Below are 17,861 nucleotides of genomic sequence, written 5' to 3'. Positions count from 1 at the left end.
AGTAACCACCCAGGGAGTTATAGTGGTACAGTTGTTACATCTCCCTGTGTAGACAAGCCCTGAGAGGAGACTGTCACCAGTGCTGTTACCCTCTCCACAGTCCGAGCTACGTTGTGATAAACTGCAAATGACAACGGTGAGAGAAGCTAAATTTCTTTTATGTGACGGGAAGGTATGTAAGGTAGGACTGAAAGATTTCGGCCACTAACTAGGAGAAGGGAAAGGAGATGGGGGCTGGGGAGGAAGGAGGAAGAGGAGAATCAGTCACGGATACCCCAAGGAGTTGACCTAATGGGATGATGACAATAATTAATACTGACTTGGACTCCTTATATAGTCCACGGGTGGTGTACCCGAGCCCACTTATCCACTGACACTTTAAAACTCTTGCACCCCAATCTGGGTCTATGCTGGTTATGTGATATGTATGTATCTCTTCATCCTTGCAACTGATACCTGTAATCCCTCATAACTCAAGCCTGACCCCAGATGTACAGTACCTTCCCTCTTAACTTGTGTATATTTAATTTTAAACATTAACTTTAATAAAATTTTTAGTGCTTTTCATCAGGAAATCTCAAAGCACTTTACAAAGGAAGTCAGTATCTTTATCCCCATTTTGCAGATGGGGAAATTGAAGGACCGAGAGCTTAAGCGCTCAAAGCCAGGAATAGGTCACGGGTCTCTTGACTTCCCAGTCCTGAGCCATACTGTTGGCTCTGTCTCTGATGTATCATATCTGTGTCAGTCACAACAGCTTTGGGTGTTCAAGGGAAGAGAGAATGTTTTCCTTATAGCAATGTGCCCTAAACTGGTGTCCCTCAGCTATTGCTTAATTATCACAAGAGTTACCCATTGTCATGAGCTTTTCCACCAGTTCCCAGTAGATTTTATCATGACTCCTTGGAACAAAACATTACCATGGCCTCTTGCATGGTAACGACACCATTACTGTGAGTGTCAGCATTGTGTGTGATAAGTATACCACTAACAAGCCCTGATTTATAAACTGTCTCACTGCCAAGGAAAGCAGATGTTCTGTGAAGTTTTGCATTGACTCAGTATTTATTGCAGATTTGCACTGAGTGCTTCCGATTAATTTTCCTGACTTTTAACTGTGGAGTTTTGAGGCCTATGTTTGTCCCATTTTGCTGTTGGTTTCCCATGTAGTTAGGGCCCTACCGAATTCCAGCCGTGAAAAATGTGTCACGGACCATGAAATCTGGTCTCCCTGTGAAATCTGGTCTTATGTGTACTTTTACCATATACTATATAGATTTCCCGGGTGAGACCAGTGTTTCTCAAATTGGGGGTCCTGATCCAAAAAGGGACTGCAGGGGAGGGAGGTGTTGCAAAGTTATTGTAGGGGGAGGGGTTGCAGTATTGCCACCCTTACTTCTGCGCTGCCTTCAGAGCTGGGTGGCTGGAGAGCGGCGGCTGCTGCTGGCCAAGGACTCCGCTCTGAAGGGAGCAGTGCAGAAGTAAAGGGTGGCAATACTGCGACCCCTCTATAGTAACCTTGCACCCACTCCCCGCCCCAGCCTCCTTTTGGATCAGGACCCCTACAACACTGTGAAATCTCAGATTTAAATATCTGAAATCATGAAATTTACAATTTTTAAAATCCTATGACCATGAAATTGACCAGAATGGACCATGAATTTGGTAGGGCCCTACGTATAGTGTAAAGCCCTAAGTATGGCAGAATAATCAAGTCCCCGCCAATGGCATGTATGTATTTATTGTGAAATGTTTCCATTTCCAATTAAAAGGCTCCCCCCCCCCTTCAGAAATGGGTTGTTCCTCCAGGAAGAGAGCTAACCTTTCCCCCAGTCAATCAGATTTTGGAGGGTTTCTCTCTCAGGAAGATAAGAATACCTCCGAATGTTAGGGGAGCCTATGTGCCGATTGGCTGATTGTCAGCTGCGAAGGGTGGGGTCTAAGGAGCAAGCAGCGGCATGCTGCATTCCCACAAACACACATACGCCTATGGTGCTTCAGAACCCTGCCTCAGCATCTTAGCTGCACACTTTGCTTGGCTTGCCTGTGCAGATGCCGGTTTGCAGGCACAAATGTGAAGGTTTGCAGAATGCATGCAGACAGGTAACAACATTGGCATGACTGTTGTGTAACTATGGGCCATAGCAACAGGAAATGCAGTCTCAGCTATAGGATCACCTGACAGCACTGGCAGAAATCATTAGTCAGTTACCATTCTAGTGGCCTCATATCGCATTAACGTTTCCCCATTTTTGGCAATATGTGTGTACCGTGTCCTTATTTTTGGAATTCTGCACATTCTGTCACTTTGACAGCTCTGGGACTTTTGTTTGCTTGATTTTCATCACAATATGCTTGTCATTAAGGATTTTTTCAATGTCTCTCAAATTCAAGCATGACATGACTTTCCGCTGACTTCAATGGGCTTTGCATCAGGCCCCGTGTGAACCAGCAAACAATGAACAAAATAGCGAGTGAGTGGAAAACTAGCTTACGATCGCTGTTTTCTGCACTGTTTTCTGTGTGTGAATTAGAGACCGGAACAGTAAAAAGGAGACTTGCACATAAAATGTACTGGCACTTGGCCCTGAAAAATCATAGCTGCCCTGTAGTGAGGGAGACTGCTTGCTGGGAAGGGTTGCTACCTTGCCAGTTTTTTACTATCTCACCTTGTGGGGCTTACATGAAAGTCAGCTGAAGCGATGCAGGAGCCAAGCTTATAAATGTCTTCAATACATGGAACTATTTTGGGAAGGTTTCAAACTATCCAGAGAGCATTTAGTCCTGCTATTCCAGCCCAGTATCTTCATACTCAGCCAAATGTAACATAGCCAAGGCTTCTATGCAAAGCATCAGCAGAGAGGCATTAGCATTGAAATAACGATGTCCTCTGCTGAAAACAACCCTCTTGTTTATATTATTTTTTTAAGATGGGCCTCAGAGAGTTGATAATCTCCTAGAAAGGCACAAATATGATAAAATGTCCTGGGAGACCAGTATCATTCAGTATCGGTTTTGTATTATTTTTTCTGCCTTTCTTCTCGTCTAAAATGTTGAGACACTGACTGTTATGAGCTGGGAACGAGACGCCACTCTTTATTTATAAAAAAAGCTCGCTCCCATATACTATAATAAAGGTGTATTTAATTCCTGTGCATTGTTAGTCACTCACCGTGCAATTTCCTACGGCATTCATGCTGTAAAATCACTCTCATTAATGTCAGTAAATACACGGGGTTCTTGGAGACAGAAAATTGACACGCACTGCACAGCACGTATAAAGAAATTGCAGTGGACTCTTACAACTAAGCTGGCTTGGTGAATACAAGATAGCAAGGAATCTCTTAGCAGTGGTGTGAGGAGTAAGAGGAATAACCGGTTGCTTTGCTGTACTGCCAGCTGTTAATACAAAGCAGATATTGGCTTCCGTTAAGGTAAATATCAAGATGTCCCCATTGAAATAAATGGCAAAACTCCCATTGACATCACTGGAGCCAGGATTTCAGCCAAACGCTCTTTCATGGCTTCAAAAGCTGGAGCCACGTTATGGGGGGAGGTCAGGTTGGGAGACGGGACAGTGGTGTCTGCGTGGGGGCAATGACTTGGTCTTGCTCCAATGAAGTCAATGGAAGTTTTGCCCTGGACTTCAATGGGAGCAGAATCAAGCCCATGTGGTCAATGGAGGCCACGCTCCCAGGGTGCTGTGGGGAACATGTGGACAGGCGACCTAAGGCCAGGATTGGAATATCCCCAGACACTGGGGAAATTTGGATCTGGAACCTTGAGGATCAGACCCATTTCTCATAGCCGTAAGTGTTGCAGTGAGCTCCCTTGCTTTGCCGGAGATACCTGTGGTTCCCAGAGAGTCACCAACTTAAATAACTCTGTGGTGAGTGGCACAAAGAGCGAGGGACCTCCAGGAGGAGGCGGGATTGGAGATTCCTGGCTTAGTGCTCTCCACCAGAGGAGGAGGACGAGTTGCTGGCCGTGCTGTGGCTGGGATAAAGGTTCTGTGGTTGCTGGGGAAAGCTGACGAGTTCAGCGCCGTTCTACCCTTCAGGACATTATATGAAGCTTTAAGAAATGAGCTGAAAAACCAAGTATTTAATTTTAACCAGCAGTACTGCAGAAACACACACACACACACAGTGAGCACATCTCAGACAGCTAGCTAGACCCCTATCACCTAAGGGTCCAATGGTGGAGGGTGTCTGTACAAATATGTGTGCGGGTGCAAATGTATGGTGCTGGTTTGTGACGTGTGCCTAAAATTGGCAGCTGTAGTTTTCGGGGCCAATTTGAAAATTTAACCCCAAATGTATTTCTTAAAGCTTCATATGATGTCCAGAAGGGTAGAACGGCGCTGCTAAGTTACATCCTTTTTAACTCCAGCTCAGAAAGGGACTGTAAGATTAAAATTTCTCATCTGTTTGAGTACAGCCCTAATGAACTTGTCTTCCTCTTGGGTCATGCGCAATGTTCCTGCTAGATGGATGGCCGTGGGATTAAAGCCCAGGACTTTGGGAGCCAAGAGAACTAAACGATCTTGTAGTTTTGCCACAGACTTCCTGTGTGACTTTGGCAAGTCACTCATCCTCTGTATCTCAGTTCCCCATCTGCAAAATGGGACAACACTTACTAACTGACCAACCTCTTTGCAGCGTGAGTGAATGTCCATACATGATTTCTTCATGAATCTGACTCCTTTAGCCGCTGTAGATTTTGTTGCTGCGAGCTGTGACTGTTGATTCAGAATAAATTGGACTGTTTTTACAATGCACCATAATAGCATATTGCAGGCCATTTCCCCGGCATAATATTACATGTTTTGCAGCTTCTATTAGCTATTTGTTTAGCAAAAAAGGGCTCTGTCACACACTGCACTGTATGCATCTATATAGACTCCTTCCCCAGTGTGAAATATTCTCTAGGGCTTTTTCTTCTGCATAGTGTAGCTTAACCTTGTGCGACTAAACTAAGAGATGCTTGTGGAAATAGGGCTGACTATCCAGAAAAAAAGAAAGGAGTGAGGTGAGTGAAGCACTCTGTGCAGTCGGGATCAAATCCTGCAGCCTTCTCCAGGCAAAACTCTAATGGGAATTTTGCCTCACTGCAGGATTTGCCCTTAGGCCTGGTCTACACTGGGGGGTGGGGTGTCAATGTAAGATACGCAACTTCAGCTAGCTACGGAATAGCGTAGCTGAAGTCGACATATCTTATTTCGACTTACCTCCCGTCCTCACAGCGCAGGATCGACGGCTGCGGCTCCCCCGTCGACTCCACTACCACTGCTCGCCCTGGTGGAATTCCGGAGTTGACGGGAGCGCATTTGGGGATTGATGTATCGCGTCTAGATGAGATGCGATACATCGATCCCCAATAGATTGATCGCTACCCGCCGATCTGCAGGTAGTCTGGACGTACCCTAAGAGAGGGGAGGGAGAAAGAGAGATGCAAACTGAGGAATCTTGTCTTGAGTATCAAACTTGTGCCCCGACCCACAAACATTTTGCCTAGGTGAGTAACTTGACTCATATGAGTAACCCTATTTACATCAGCCACCTGAGCTGGAGAGGACCCCACAGAGTTCTTCTTACAGATGGCTGTAAAGGGACTTTTCACCTGAGTAAAATCACTTCCATGTGTAAGTGCCGGTGGCTTTTGGCTCAAATTGCAGGTTATCATTTTGGAATATTAAGGAGTTTGAGTCAGGCCTCGTCCACACTGTTTTGGGTTTGTATTATTTTGCTAACACTGGTATAGCTATGTGTGTGATAGCTTCATGTAGACATGCTGCACCAGTATAAATCACAATTATTCACTTGAGCAACACATCTATGTTAGGAATTGACACTAGGGCATCTGCATGTAGCTTTACTGGCAGCTAAAACCCCAGAGTAGTAGAGTCCCAAGGGAAAGCAGCTATGACGTGTGTGAGTATTTTGATGGTAAATAAACAGTTCCAAGTGTTGTCTCAAAATTATACGCAGCTCCTTTTAAATCTTCTTTTCCTCGTCGCTATTTTTTTAGTATCTTTACCTACTTATAATTGTAAAAATGGAAGGTGGCTTCATAGTACTTTAAAACATCCACACTCCAAAAAAAAAAAGCTTTCAAAATATGACTGTGATAGATCTGTCTGGCTAACCCACACCGTGGCTGTCTGTAATTTGTCACTGGAGATGAAATCTCAGTTTTGTAGAGGGAGTGTAATGAGTTTTTGTTTTATTTTTGACTCAAACCCTCTTAGGACTCACACTCTTGAGCCGCCGTTCCATGAGACATGTTATTTTGTCAGCTTTTTTCACTTAAACGTTTGCGAGGCTTCCTGTTTACACAGCGTCTAAATACGGTGGTTGGGGTTTTTTTAGCGTGATGACACAATGATGTCTAAAAATATTGTGTGTAACTACTGGCTTCGAATAGGGAGGATGTTACTGCCGGAGCGGGGGTGGGGGCAATAGCATAAATATCCTGCAGGTTCTACTCTGCTCCAAACATTTAGGAGCCGGAAATCATGGGGAATTGGTCTTTGTGGCTAAGAAATGGGCTTTTTGCCTTTTAGACTGTATTTTTAAAAACTCCTGAAGTTGTGCAAAATATGCCTCCATAACTTGACATTGAGAATTCACTGACATATGTTTTGTCTGCAAGTGATGTTTCATGAGTGAAATCAAAGATAATTAGTGTTGCCTCCATTTTCAGTTTGTCTCCGTGTAAAAGCTAGCCTCATGTTAAATGAGTGTAAATCCAAAGTGACTTCCCTGAAGCTACTCATGATTCACTCTGGCATAACCAAGAGAAGAATTTGGCTTTAGTCCTTTAATTTTGTATCCACAGTTCTGCCCTTTATCTGTACGCTGTACAAGGCTATAACACGTGTAAGTCCCAGCTCTGCTAGATGATAATCCAGTTTGCACTGACAAAATTAAATGCTGTGTTGAAACCCCTCTGAACAGCATTTAATCCCAGTCTTCCCCTTTGCTTTACCTTGGTACATGCACACATATAGAAAGGGATACCTATGTTCTTTTAGTGCACTCCTTTTTCATTAAGCATCTGAGTAAATCACCTGCTTGCATAAAACCTGCTGGAATTGCTTGTCTGCAAACTAAGACTGCTGCCGAGATTCGGTAATGTCTGAACATCCTGGACAATCATTCTCCTCTCATTCCCCTCCCTCTGCTTTTGAGTTGCATAAACCTGCACTAGGTAAGAGCTGACCACTTGTGCAGAGAGAAAAAGGGGTTGCTGATTTCTTTGGAAAATGTGAGAATCCAATACCTCTGCAGTTTTCTGTTTGGTTTTGTTGTGAGCAGGGTTCCATGCTGCGCTTTGTTCCACTTGTTTCTTGATTTTATGCAGGAGATAGGACTGGAATCAAGGGCTTGAGTCTATTTTAGTTTCTCCTTATTTTACCATTTTCCTATCAATAAATAGACAACATCCCTTCCCCTTTCACCCTATCATTAATATCAATGATTGGGTATATACAGTGACATACGCTTTTGCAAAATATAACCGATATAAATGTGCATTGGCAAAAAACCCTATTTTGATTAAGCTGAAATACGTACAAATTCATATCTATCTCCGAACTGCTTGTAATATCGGTGTCTTGTCTTTGCCAGGGTTCATCTTGCAGTAAATTCTTTAATAAGAACTGCCAGTCATCCCGTTCATATTAGCAAGGCACAGTGGACAGAAGATGAAAATGTAACTGCAGGAAATGGGACCTGGCAGCTATTAGAGCTGTTGGGTCAAATCCTGATTCCTGCACAGATCTTGAGTAAACCAGATTAAATAACTGATGGGCTACCGGTAAATAAATTGCATGTACGTACCTGGGGAGCCAGGACTAGCTCCTTGTTTTTCAGTTCTAAAAGCCCAGGCCTCTACCTCTTGCTCTAAAGACGATCTCCCTTAGTAATGCCCCTTTTTATTTCCTATGACACTAGAGGGCGACATTTGTAAGCTCTAGGGCAGCAGTTTTCAACCATGGGTCCAAGGCCCCCTGGGGGGCTGCGAGCAGATTTCAGGGGGTCCGCCAAGCAGGGCCAACATTAGACTCACTGGGGTCCAGGGCAGAAAGCCGAAGCCCCGCTGCCCCAGTTCCTGCCACCTGGGGCTGAAGCTGAAGCCTGAGCAATTTAGCGTCACTGGGCCCTGTGTGGAGTGGGGGTCTCAGGCAATTGTCCTGCTTGCTACCCCCTAACGCTGGCCCTGGCTTTTATATGCAGAAAAACAGTGGTTGTAGCACAGGTGGGCCGTGGAGTTTTTATCGCATGTTGGGGGCGGGCTTAGAAATAAAAAGGTTGAGAACCCCTGGTCTAGGGGATAAGGCCAGTCTTTTTGTTATCTGTGTGTACAGCACCTAGCACAATGGAGGCCCAAGCCCTGATTTGGGCTTCTGGGAACTACCTCAATGCAGAATAATAATATCGCCCCCTACCCTCTGGGAGGTCAGTGGGAGATGGAATCCTTCTCCCGAGCTGCAGAGCTACTTCACAGCTGCTGCAGCAACGGCCTCCAAAGTCCTGCCCTGTGAGCGTGAGGCTTGGGGCAATGCACGTGTATAGTCGAATAGCCACGTCGCAGTCATGTCCCTACCTCATCCTGTGTGTTAAAGAAGGTCTTGCCCAATTCCCCAGCACTCAGGTGTCTCGAGTTGTGCTCTCAAGGCTTATACGGGAGCATGCTGGTTCTACTGTTTTGGCCTTCCATGCCCACAGATGTAGGGCAAACGTTGCCTCAAAGCATCAGGATCGGTGGAGGACCTGAGGCACAGAACTCACCTCCTTCCCCTCCTGGCAATGATTAGACTCATTCAGGTCACATCATTTTTGTTTCCTGGCACGTGCGGGAAGTGGGTCTTTCCCTGGATAGAGCAGCTGGACTGAAACCGTGAAGGCGTTACCTCAGCGTGGCGCTGCTGGAGGTGACCTCTCTTGGATGCGTAAGGTGCCAGTGTTTATATTTAGTCATCATTTTGAATATTTGTTTGGGGTTGTGTTTGCTTTGTAAATAGCTATAGAGATTATGCAGTTGGGAAAAATGGGAGCCGCCCCTTTAAGAGCAGGGTGGGGATACTGGGTTGTGAGCGCTTGCAGCACTGACGTGTGTGTGTGTGTGTGTGTGTGTGTGTGTGTGTTGCTGAAGAGGCTGGTTTGTAGCTGTGCAGTAGGAGGTCTCTGCCTGCAAGAAGCCTCTAAAGAAAAGATTCACAAACTAAAGGACGTCCCCCTTGGAAAGCTAGGTCTTGTGTTAGGTATAATAAATGCAAATGTAAAACTGACGTCCCTATAACTTGTGTCCCTAAAGATCCCATGTTACTTGTGTTACATGTGCCCTGGTCCCCCTCTGTGCTGAGTAACTACATTCTGCCTACCTAAAATTCCATCTCATGTTTCACATGGAAAAGGCATCGGCTTCCTGTCCTAAACCGTTGCATAGCACTGGTGCACGCTATCAACTGTCGGTAGATGAACTGACTCTATATAGCTTGCAAAGGGCTTTGGGATCTTTCTGGGAGAAGGGTGCCATATAATCGTTAATTAGTCGTTATCTCTGGCCTTCCGGGCTTTGCAAGCTACTGTGTGGAGCCCCCCATGGAAACCATGAGGCTCACTGGGAATGCAAGGTCTCCCTGTACAGAACAGCCTGTATGACTGAGGACGTGATCGAGATGCCGGAACAATTGCAACTCAGTACACCCTATCACTGCGCTGTTCTGTTCTGTGCTAAATAGTCCAGATTTAACTTTCTAAAATTCTGCAAATTCTGCCACATCATTGCATTTTTGAGATAACATAAAATGCTTGAAGTTCAGAGAATCTTAACAACCACAAGACACCTGATTCAAGGGTTAATTCCAGGAGTTGTATCAGTAGTTTAATTGTAATGAATTGGAAGAAGAGTCAAGGATGGATTTATACCTCTAACTATTTAACGATTTGTGAAAAATCTCCATGGGTAAAAGAGAGGCCTGTCTTGTTAGAGCAGGAATCTGGAAATTTGGGTCCTGTTTCTCCTATATGGTCCCAAGTACGTTATTTATGGCTTGTTTTTTCTGAGATGCTAAGCACCGACAGATTCTATTGACTTTAAATAGAGTTGTGAGTGCTCAGCACTTCTCAGAATTAGTCACTTAATCTCTGTGCCTACATGTCTCCATCTATAAAATGGGGGAATCTCACTTACTTACCTAACTCACAGACCTGTCGTGAGAGTTAATTGCTTAATATTTTTAAAGCGCTTTGAGATTCGCTGTTGGATGGCGCAGTAGAAGTGCAAATGATTGTGATAGCTTTTATACTTGAATCTTTGAGGCAGCTTTCCATGGCACAATGTTTTTATATTACAGAGAGAGAGAGAGAGAGAGAGAGAGAGAAAATGTTTTTACTTAACAGTAGATAAATGTGATAATTACAGCCATCAGAAATGATGAACGTGATTTCATTGGGTAAAAACGAGCAATTAGGTGTTGCCATTATTTATGCTATCTCAGTGCAACAGATGGGGCTGTGACTTAAAAACACTAATGGATCAGACGCTTCACGACGGGGGGCAATTGGCAGCAGTATGTCAGCGGCAGCAAAAGTGTAAGTTGATGAAATGACTAATCTATGGTAGCATGTGTGTTCATAAATAAATCACAATGGCCTCGTGACAAATGAAGCTGTGATCAGATTGTAATGGATTTAAGGGCTCCAGACAATGCAGATAAATCACATACTGAGCTCCCTGGGAGCGGGGACTAGAACCTGGATTTTTATCTCCTAAACCAAAGGTCTGTAGCAATTGAGCTAAAGGAGATCCACCAAGGCCAGCAATAGCTGTAATCCACACATCCTCTTTTGGGGGGGGGGGGGGGGTGTCACACACACACACACACACACACACACACACACCAAGATATGCAACGAAAAGGAATAATAGTTATTTCTTTAATTTCTAAATACAGTATTTGTACTATATATTGTCTTATACCAGCATAGCTTATTCCCCATCCAGTATGTCAATGAACTATAGTGATATAAGCCCATTTATACCAGTATAACTGCACCAGCTATACTGGTATTTGTATGTCAACAAGGCCTTATATTTTTAAAAACTCTTTACACATTCCACCTTCTCCCACATCCAGGCTTTCTCAGGCTTTGTCTATAGAGGGATTTGTCATGTCACTGGTTTTGGGTAGAATCCCAGTTGGTGTAAATTGATGGAGCCCCACTGACATCAGCAGAGCAATGCCGACTTCCACCAGCTGAGACTCTGGCCCTAACTCTGTTACTGTCCACAGAGAGATCAGTCATCTATCTGTAGGAAAAGAACCACTGTGTTCACGATGTTTAGTTCATTAGGAAATCCCTATCTTAGAAAGCCACCTTCTGTCTATGTTTAGAGCTGCAGATTTATTGCCTGTGAGAAGCTCTGTGCCTTCAGGAGAATGAGTTATTCTGAGGGCATGATTAAAAAAATAAAAGCCAGGTTCCCTTTACCGGTTGTAATCTTCAGAGTACTTGAAAGCCAGGCCCTGCGCAGACTGTGAGGGACCCAGAATAGAACGGTTCTTAAATAATGGAAAAGCTTTCATGGAAATGTAATAGATTTTAAAGGACAGGTGTTAAAGGAGCATAATGTAACTTTATTTTCTTTAACTGTTCCCAGAGAGACATGGGAATATTTTTCAATGGATAAACATGAAATAAACCTGAAACTAAGGGGACCAAAACAGTCCAGATCTAATAGCTATGGAGTGAGCCAGGTCTCCTTGCATATCCCTGGATAAACTTCATGGTCCAAGCAGCTGTGCTGGTCTTGACACTCAAATAAGGCAATGCCATCATCTTCTTCAATGAGGCTGTCTCTGCTATGTCTGCCACAACAAGGAATGGGGCAGGAGCCTTGGTGTTCGAATGCATGGGTGACATGTGAACCACCCATTCAGGGAGGCTAGCCCCCAGCCCCACCCCTTCTGCCCGTGGCCCTTTCCTGGCGGAGCCCTGAACCCCCACCATGACCACTACCCATTCCCCCCCCACCCACCCCCAGAGCACTGGACGGGGAACCCCAGCGCACCGGGCAGTCCGAGGCCCGGATCACCGGGCGGCCGAAGCGCTGGGCGGCCTGAGGCCCAGATTACTGGGCGGCCCCAGGCCTGGATCACTGGGCAACCCGAGCACTGGGCGGCCTGAGGCCCAGATCACTGGGTGGCCCGAGCGCTGGGATGCCCGAGGCCCAGAGTACCAGGCGGCCCGAGCGCTGGGCGGCCCAAGAGCTGGGATGCCCGAGGCCCGGATCACCGGGCAGCCCAAGCACTGGGATGCCCAAGCCGCGAGCACAGGCCATGGGGGAAGAGCGGGAAGCAGATGGGGGCTTGGGGCGGAGTGTGAGCAGGACCATGCCTGGCTCTTTTGGGGAGGCTCAGCCTCCCCTGGCCTGCGATACCCGCTGCCCATGTTCGAATGTATGACTAATTCATTCCCTCTCCCAGGGGCTAGGACTGAGGTTAACTTCCTTGTGATAAGGGAGAGAACTCAGGCAAGCTGGGGAATTACTAATTTAGTTCATAAATTTCCTAAATATGAGCCACATCAGGTGGGAGAAATAATGTAATCAGAAAAATGTGAATGATGATTGGGAATCATTTAAGAACACCTTGTTAGATGCCTGAAAAGCCACAATCCCATAGTTTAGGAAGAATATTGTTCTGATTAAAAAATTGACCTGGTTTAGAGGGGAAGTGTAGACCTCTATAAAAAATTAATATGTATAACTAATGGAAGAAAGAAGATGTTGATATTAATGAATATAAATCGTAAGTTAGGAATTGTAGAAAATTGGTAAGGGAAGCAAAGGGACACTAGGATAAATCTATGGCCAGCAGAATTAAGGACAATATGAGGTTTTATAAATATATTAGGAACAAAAGGAATCCTGACAATGGTACTGGTCTATTACTAGATGGAAAGGGTAAAATTATCAATAATGATGCAGAAAATGCAGAAATGTTCAATAAATATTTCTGTTCTGTATTTGAGGAAAAATAGATACTAGTTTTATCAGATGGTGCTGATAACATTCTTTCCATTCCACTGGTATCTCTGGAGGATGTTAAACAGAAGTTTCTAACGTTAGCCATTTTAAATTAGCAGATCCATATAACTTGTATTGAAGAGTTTAAAAAGAGCTGGCTGAGGAACTCACTCGACTGTTAATATTTATTTTCAATAAGTCTTGGAGCACTGGGGAATTTCCAGAAGACTGGAAGAAAGCTAATGTGCCAATTTTTAAAGAGGGTAAACAGGATGACCCAGGTAATTTAGGTCCGTCAGCCTGACACAGATCCCAGGAAAGATAATGTCAAACTAAACTTGATATATATTTTTGATGAGATTACAAGCTTAGGAGATAAAGGTAATAGTATTAACGTAATATACTTAAACTTCTGTGAGGTGTTTGACTTAGTACAGCATGACATTTTGCTTAAAAAATTAGAACAATATAAAATATGGCACGCATTAAATGGATTAAAAACAGGCAAACTGATAGGTCTCAAAATGTAATTACAAATAGGGAATCATCATCAAGTGGGTATATTTCCAGTGGGGTTCCGCAGGCATCAGATCTTGGCCCTACGCTATTTAACATTTATATCAATGACCTGAAAGAAACTAAAATGATCACTGTTAAGGTTTGCAGATGACACAAAAATTGGGGGAGTGGTAAATAATAAAGAGGACCGGTCACTGATGCAGAGTGATGTGGATTGCTTGGTATACTGGATGCAAGCAAACAACATGCATTTTAATATGGCTACATGTAAATTCAGTAAAACCCCATTTATCTGACCCTCCATTAACTGGCTCTCCGTGTCAACCAGACAGCCAGTGCACACAGGTCCAGAAGGTGGTGATCTCTGCGGTGACCACTAGATGGCGCGGCAGCATTGCACTTTCCTATTCTCTCCTTTATCCGGATTTTTGATTATCTGCTCTGGCCCCTATACCAGTTAGATTGGATAAATGGGGTTCTGCTGTATATGCATCTAGGAAGAAAGAATGTTGATTGTACTTACAGAGTGGGGGACTTTATCCTAGGAAGCAGTGACTTCTGAAAAAGTTTTGGAGTCATGGAGCGTAATCACCTTACATGAGCTCCCAGTGTGACACTGTGGCCAAAAGAGCTAATGTGATCCTGGGATATATAAACAGGGGAATTTCGAGTAGGAGTTAAGAGGTGATTTTACCTCTGTATTTAGCACTACTGCGACCTCTGCTGGAATATGGTGCCCAGTTCTGGTGCCCACAAGTCAAGAAAAATGTAGATAAATTGGAGGGGTTCAAAGAAGAGCCATGAGAATGATTAAAGGATTAGAAAACCTGCCTTACAGTGATAGACTCAAAGAGACTCAATCTATTTAGCTTAAAAAAAGAAGATCAAGAGTGACTTGATTACAGTCCATAAATATCTACATGGGGAATAAATATTTAATTATGGGCTCTTCAATCTAGCAGAGAAAAGTATAACACAGTCCAATAGCTGGAAGTTAAAGCTAGACACTTCCAACTGGAAATAAAGCCTACATTTTTGACAGTGAGAGTAATTAACCAATGGAACAATTGACCAAGGGTCAGAGTGGATTCTCCATCACTATTTTTAAATTAAGTTTCGATCTTTTTTTTCTAAACGGCCTGCTCTAGGAATTATTTCGGGGAAGTTCTCTGGCCTGTGATAACAGGAGGTCAGACTAGATGATCACAATGGTCCTTTCTCACCTTGGAATCTCTGAATAAATGGCTTGGTTTTGTACCCAGTGCTGGTTGCTTGGCCAGAGCTTTAAAGCATAAGAGCATTGCCAGCGCTGTGTATAAAGGTATTAATAAGGCTGGTTTATTTTCACTACACAGGCCACGTGCAATGCAGTTACAACTGAGTTGCAGCTCTGCTTCAGCTTTTGGGTAATTTTCATCTTTATCCTGAGAGGTGTTAAGTACCCTTCACTACGGTTTGAAGTTGACGGGAGTTGAGAGTTCTCAGCAGAGAGTTCTGGGAGAAAGTCCCTTAGCCTTCGTATAGGAGGCGATTCAGTTACCAAAACATCCTCCAGTGTGGCTCTGTAGCAAGGACATCAAAACCTACTGTCATATGTAATTGCCTTCTGCAGCTTTTAAATGGAGTTTCCTCCGTTCCCTGACCACTGACGTGTTCCTGTCTTTCTAGATGACAGAAGGCAGGCACTGCCAGGTGCAGCTCCTTGATGACAGGAAGTTGGAACTGCTGGTTCAGGTAAACTGAAGTTGGAACTGTTGGTTTGGGGGGAGGGATAGCTCAGTGGTTTGAGCATTGGTTTGCTAAACCCAGGGTTGTGAGTTCTATGCTTGAGTGGGCCACTTAGGTATCTGGGGCAAAATCAGTACTTGGTCCTGCTAGTGAAGGGAGGGGGCTGGACTCTATGACCTTTCAGCGTCCCTTCCAGTTCTATGAGATAGGTATATTTCCATATAGAAACACCCTCTATGGGGCATCACTTTGCCCAACACAGCCTGGTTTTATAGTGTCATCTATGCTTTTTAATGCAATCCACTTAATTGTATTTTACCAGCTTAAATGGACACAGTCAAACTTTTCTTAAATGTCCACGAGTAAAGTTTTTTCAAAAACGCCCAAGTTCCATTTTCAAAAGTGATGGAGGACTTATGCTCCTAAATCTCATTGGCTTCTGAGTGCCTGCATCACTTTTGAAATGGGACTTAGACCCCAAGGTCAAAGAGGCGCATCTAAAAAAATTTTAGCCCTCATCTGTGTGACTAACAACTCCTCAGATTAGGAACATGGAATGAATTTTAAAAATCTAAATCAGACTTCATCTTTTTGTTATTTGCTTGGATGATGACAAACAGACCTGTCTTGTGTCACTAGTTTCAAGTTTATGCTCCAATACATCTGTTAGTCTTAAAGGTGCCACAGGACCCTCTGTTAGTTTCATGTTCTAGCTCTCGGTGCTGTTACATTTGGAAATTTTTCAATAAATATCTTTTTTTTTTAAATCTGCTCTCATTACAATTTATAACACATTAAGCTCTTCTGAGTTTCAATTTTAAAATCTTTTTGAAAATGATCCATGTTTTGGATTGTGTTTTGGGGTGGATGGTACCTTGTCATATAGGGGGGAAAAAAAGGTCTAGCTTTTCTGGGGTATAACAGATTCTATATTGAAAAGTCCTTCCTGCAATAAAGTCCATGGAAAGCCTGAATTCAGTCCAGTCTTTGCCCTAGACTAGCCACTCCTTTCTTCTACTTCTTTTTATACATTTCAACTGGTTTGGGAAGGCTAAAGAACTTAGTTGCCTTTGCTCCCCAATCACTTAGTCATTTATGTCTGGTTCTAAATTTCTGCAGTTCTGACAGGTAAACCGGGGTTTGCTGTACTTGGGAAGTCCACACCCAAGGGCACAAGGCTTCATGGGACCCAGCTGGGTAGTAGACTGCATCATGGTGCTTTAAACTATGTGGCAATGTCCCTTTACGGCAGCCTATCCAGAGAAGACTAGTTTAAAAATAAAATGGCTGAGCTGAATGTAATGATATGCTGATGATTCTCTCAATAGCCCAAACTTTTGTCTCGGGAGTTACTGGATCTGGTGGCATCACATTTCAACCTCAAAGAAAAGGAGTATTTTGGGATAACATTTATAGATGATACGTAAGTATCTGTATTTCTTTTTTTAAACAATTGGTGAAATGATTGTTGCAAACCAACGTCCCAGTCCATCCCACAAAGCATAGAAATTGGACTCCAGGCCAAACCACAATGATCTAAAGATGACTCCTGTTTTCCTCCCCCTTAGAATGGTCCGAGCTGAGTCAAGATGACACACCATGACAAAACAGAAGGGCAGTTCGATAAAATCCTCCTTGGGTTTATTTTGCCCTTTCTTATTTGTTTTACAAGTGAAAGGTGGAAAAGTTGATTGTGTTCTCTGCTTTACATATGAGCACGCTCATGCATGCCTTCTCTGTGCAATTAAAAAAAATTGGGGGGATATGCAAGCATTTTTAGTATTAATCAATTACATCATTTTGTATTTTCTGGCCTCAAACCCAGTATAAACAAATCTTTAATCCCGAACTGGCATAACAGCAGAGAAATCTGAAGTCCGATAACATAGTAATAAACTCTCCCTATTTTTGTGCCTTTTGCTTATTTTTGTAGAAGTCTAAAACCACTTTGCAGTCTACCAACAACAGCTGCCAAAAGTTGCATGCATTTTAACTCCTTGAATTCCTCTCTCATCCAGTTGTTAGTGAAACCTTCGAGCTGACTGACATTGGTGAGCAGGTTCCCTAGCCTCAGTGTGCATTTTACAGCGTGACATTGCACGAGTCACTTTATACTCCCTCATAATGAGCCTTACCAGTGCAACCGCATTCCAGCTTCCAGAAACGGCAGAAGAACCGTGCCAAAAACAAGCCCAGCTAGGGAGGGGTGGAGGTTTGCAATAGTAGCCAGTGGAACTGGATCTTGGCCCTAGTTACATCTTTATTACAGGGCTGACGTTAATCCCTGCCCTACCTAGGACATTTCTCGCCCTTTTTAGCACATCCCTTATCGCTGTAGGTCACATAGGAAGTCTGTGACAGTAAAGACGCCCTTAATCACAAGACCAACTTTCTTCCCATTGTACAAAGCTGTGAGTCAACCCACAGCTGTAGAGGCAGTACCCTTCCCAGGGGTTTTGCGGGTAGGGGAGGAGGGGAATAGGGGAGGATGCTCTTAGAATGTCGTCGTAGCTGGATATCACCCCGGCGTGAGGAGGTGTCTGCTTCTGAAGCCCTTCTTGGCACTGCCATGGGTG

At 44.0% G+C, this 17,861-nt stretch overlaps 1 protein-coding gene across 2 annotated transcripts in view; it reads left to right on the top strand.

Moving 5' to 3' along the window:
- FRMD4B (FERM domain containing 4B) overlaps window positions 1–17,861 on the top strand; it is a 199,943-nt gene that overhangs the window by 96,636 nt on the left and 85,446 nt on the right. For both annotated transcript variants that reach the window (XM_054035105.1, XM_054035104.1), the window contains 2 exons: window positions 15,226–15,291; window positions 16,614–16,708. In XM_054035105.1, coding sequence (XP_053891080.1) covers window positions 15,226–15,291; window positions 16,614–16,708 — 161 coding nt within the window. The remainder of the gene's footprint in view (window positions 1–15,225; window positions 15,292–16,613; window positions 16,709–17,861) is intronic.

The sequence above is a fragment of the Malaclemys terrapin genome, chromosome 7, assembly GCF_027887155.1.
Source record: "Malaclemys terrapin pileata isolate rMalTer1 chromosome 7, rMalTer1.hap1, whole genome shotgun sequence".
NCBI lineage: Eukaryota > Metazoa > Chordata > Testudines > Emydidae > Malaclemys > Malaclemys terrapin.
The sequence above is the reverse complement of the archived record's forward strand: the minus strand, read 5'-3'. Positions and strand labels throughout refer to the sequence as shown.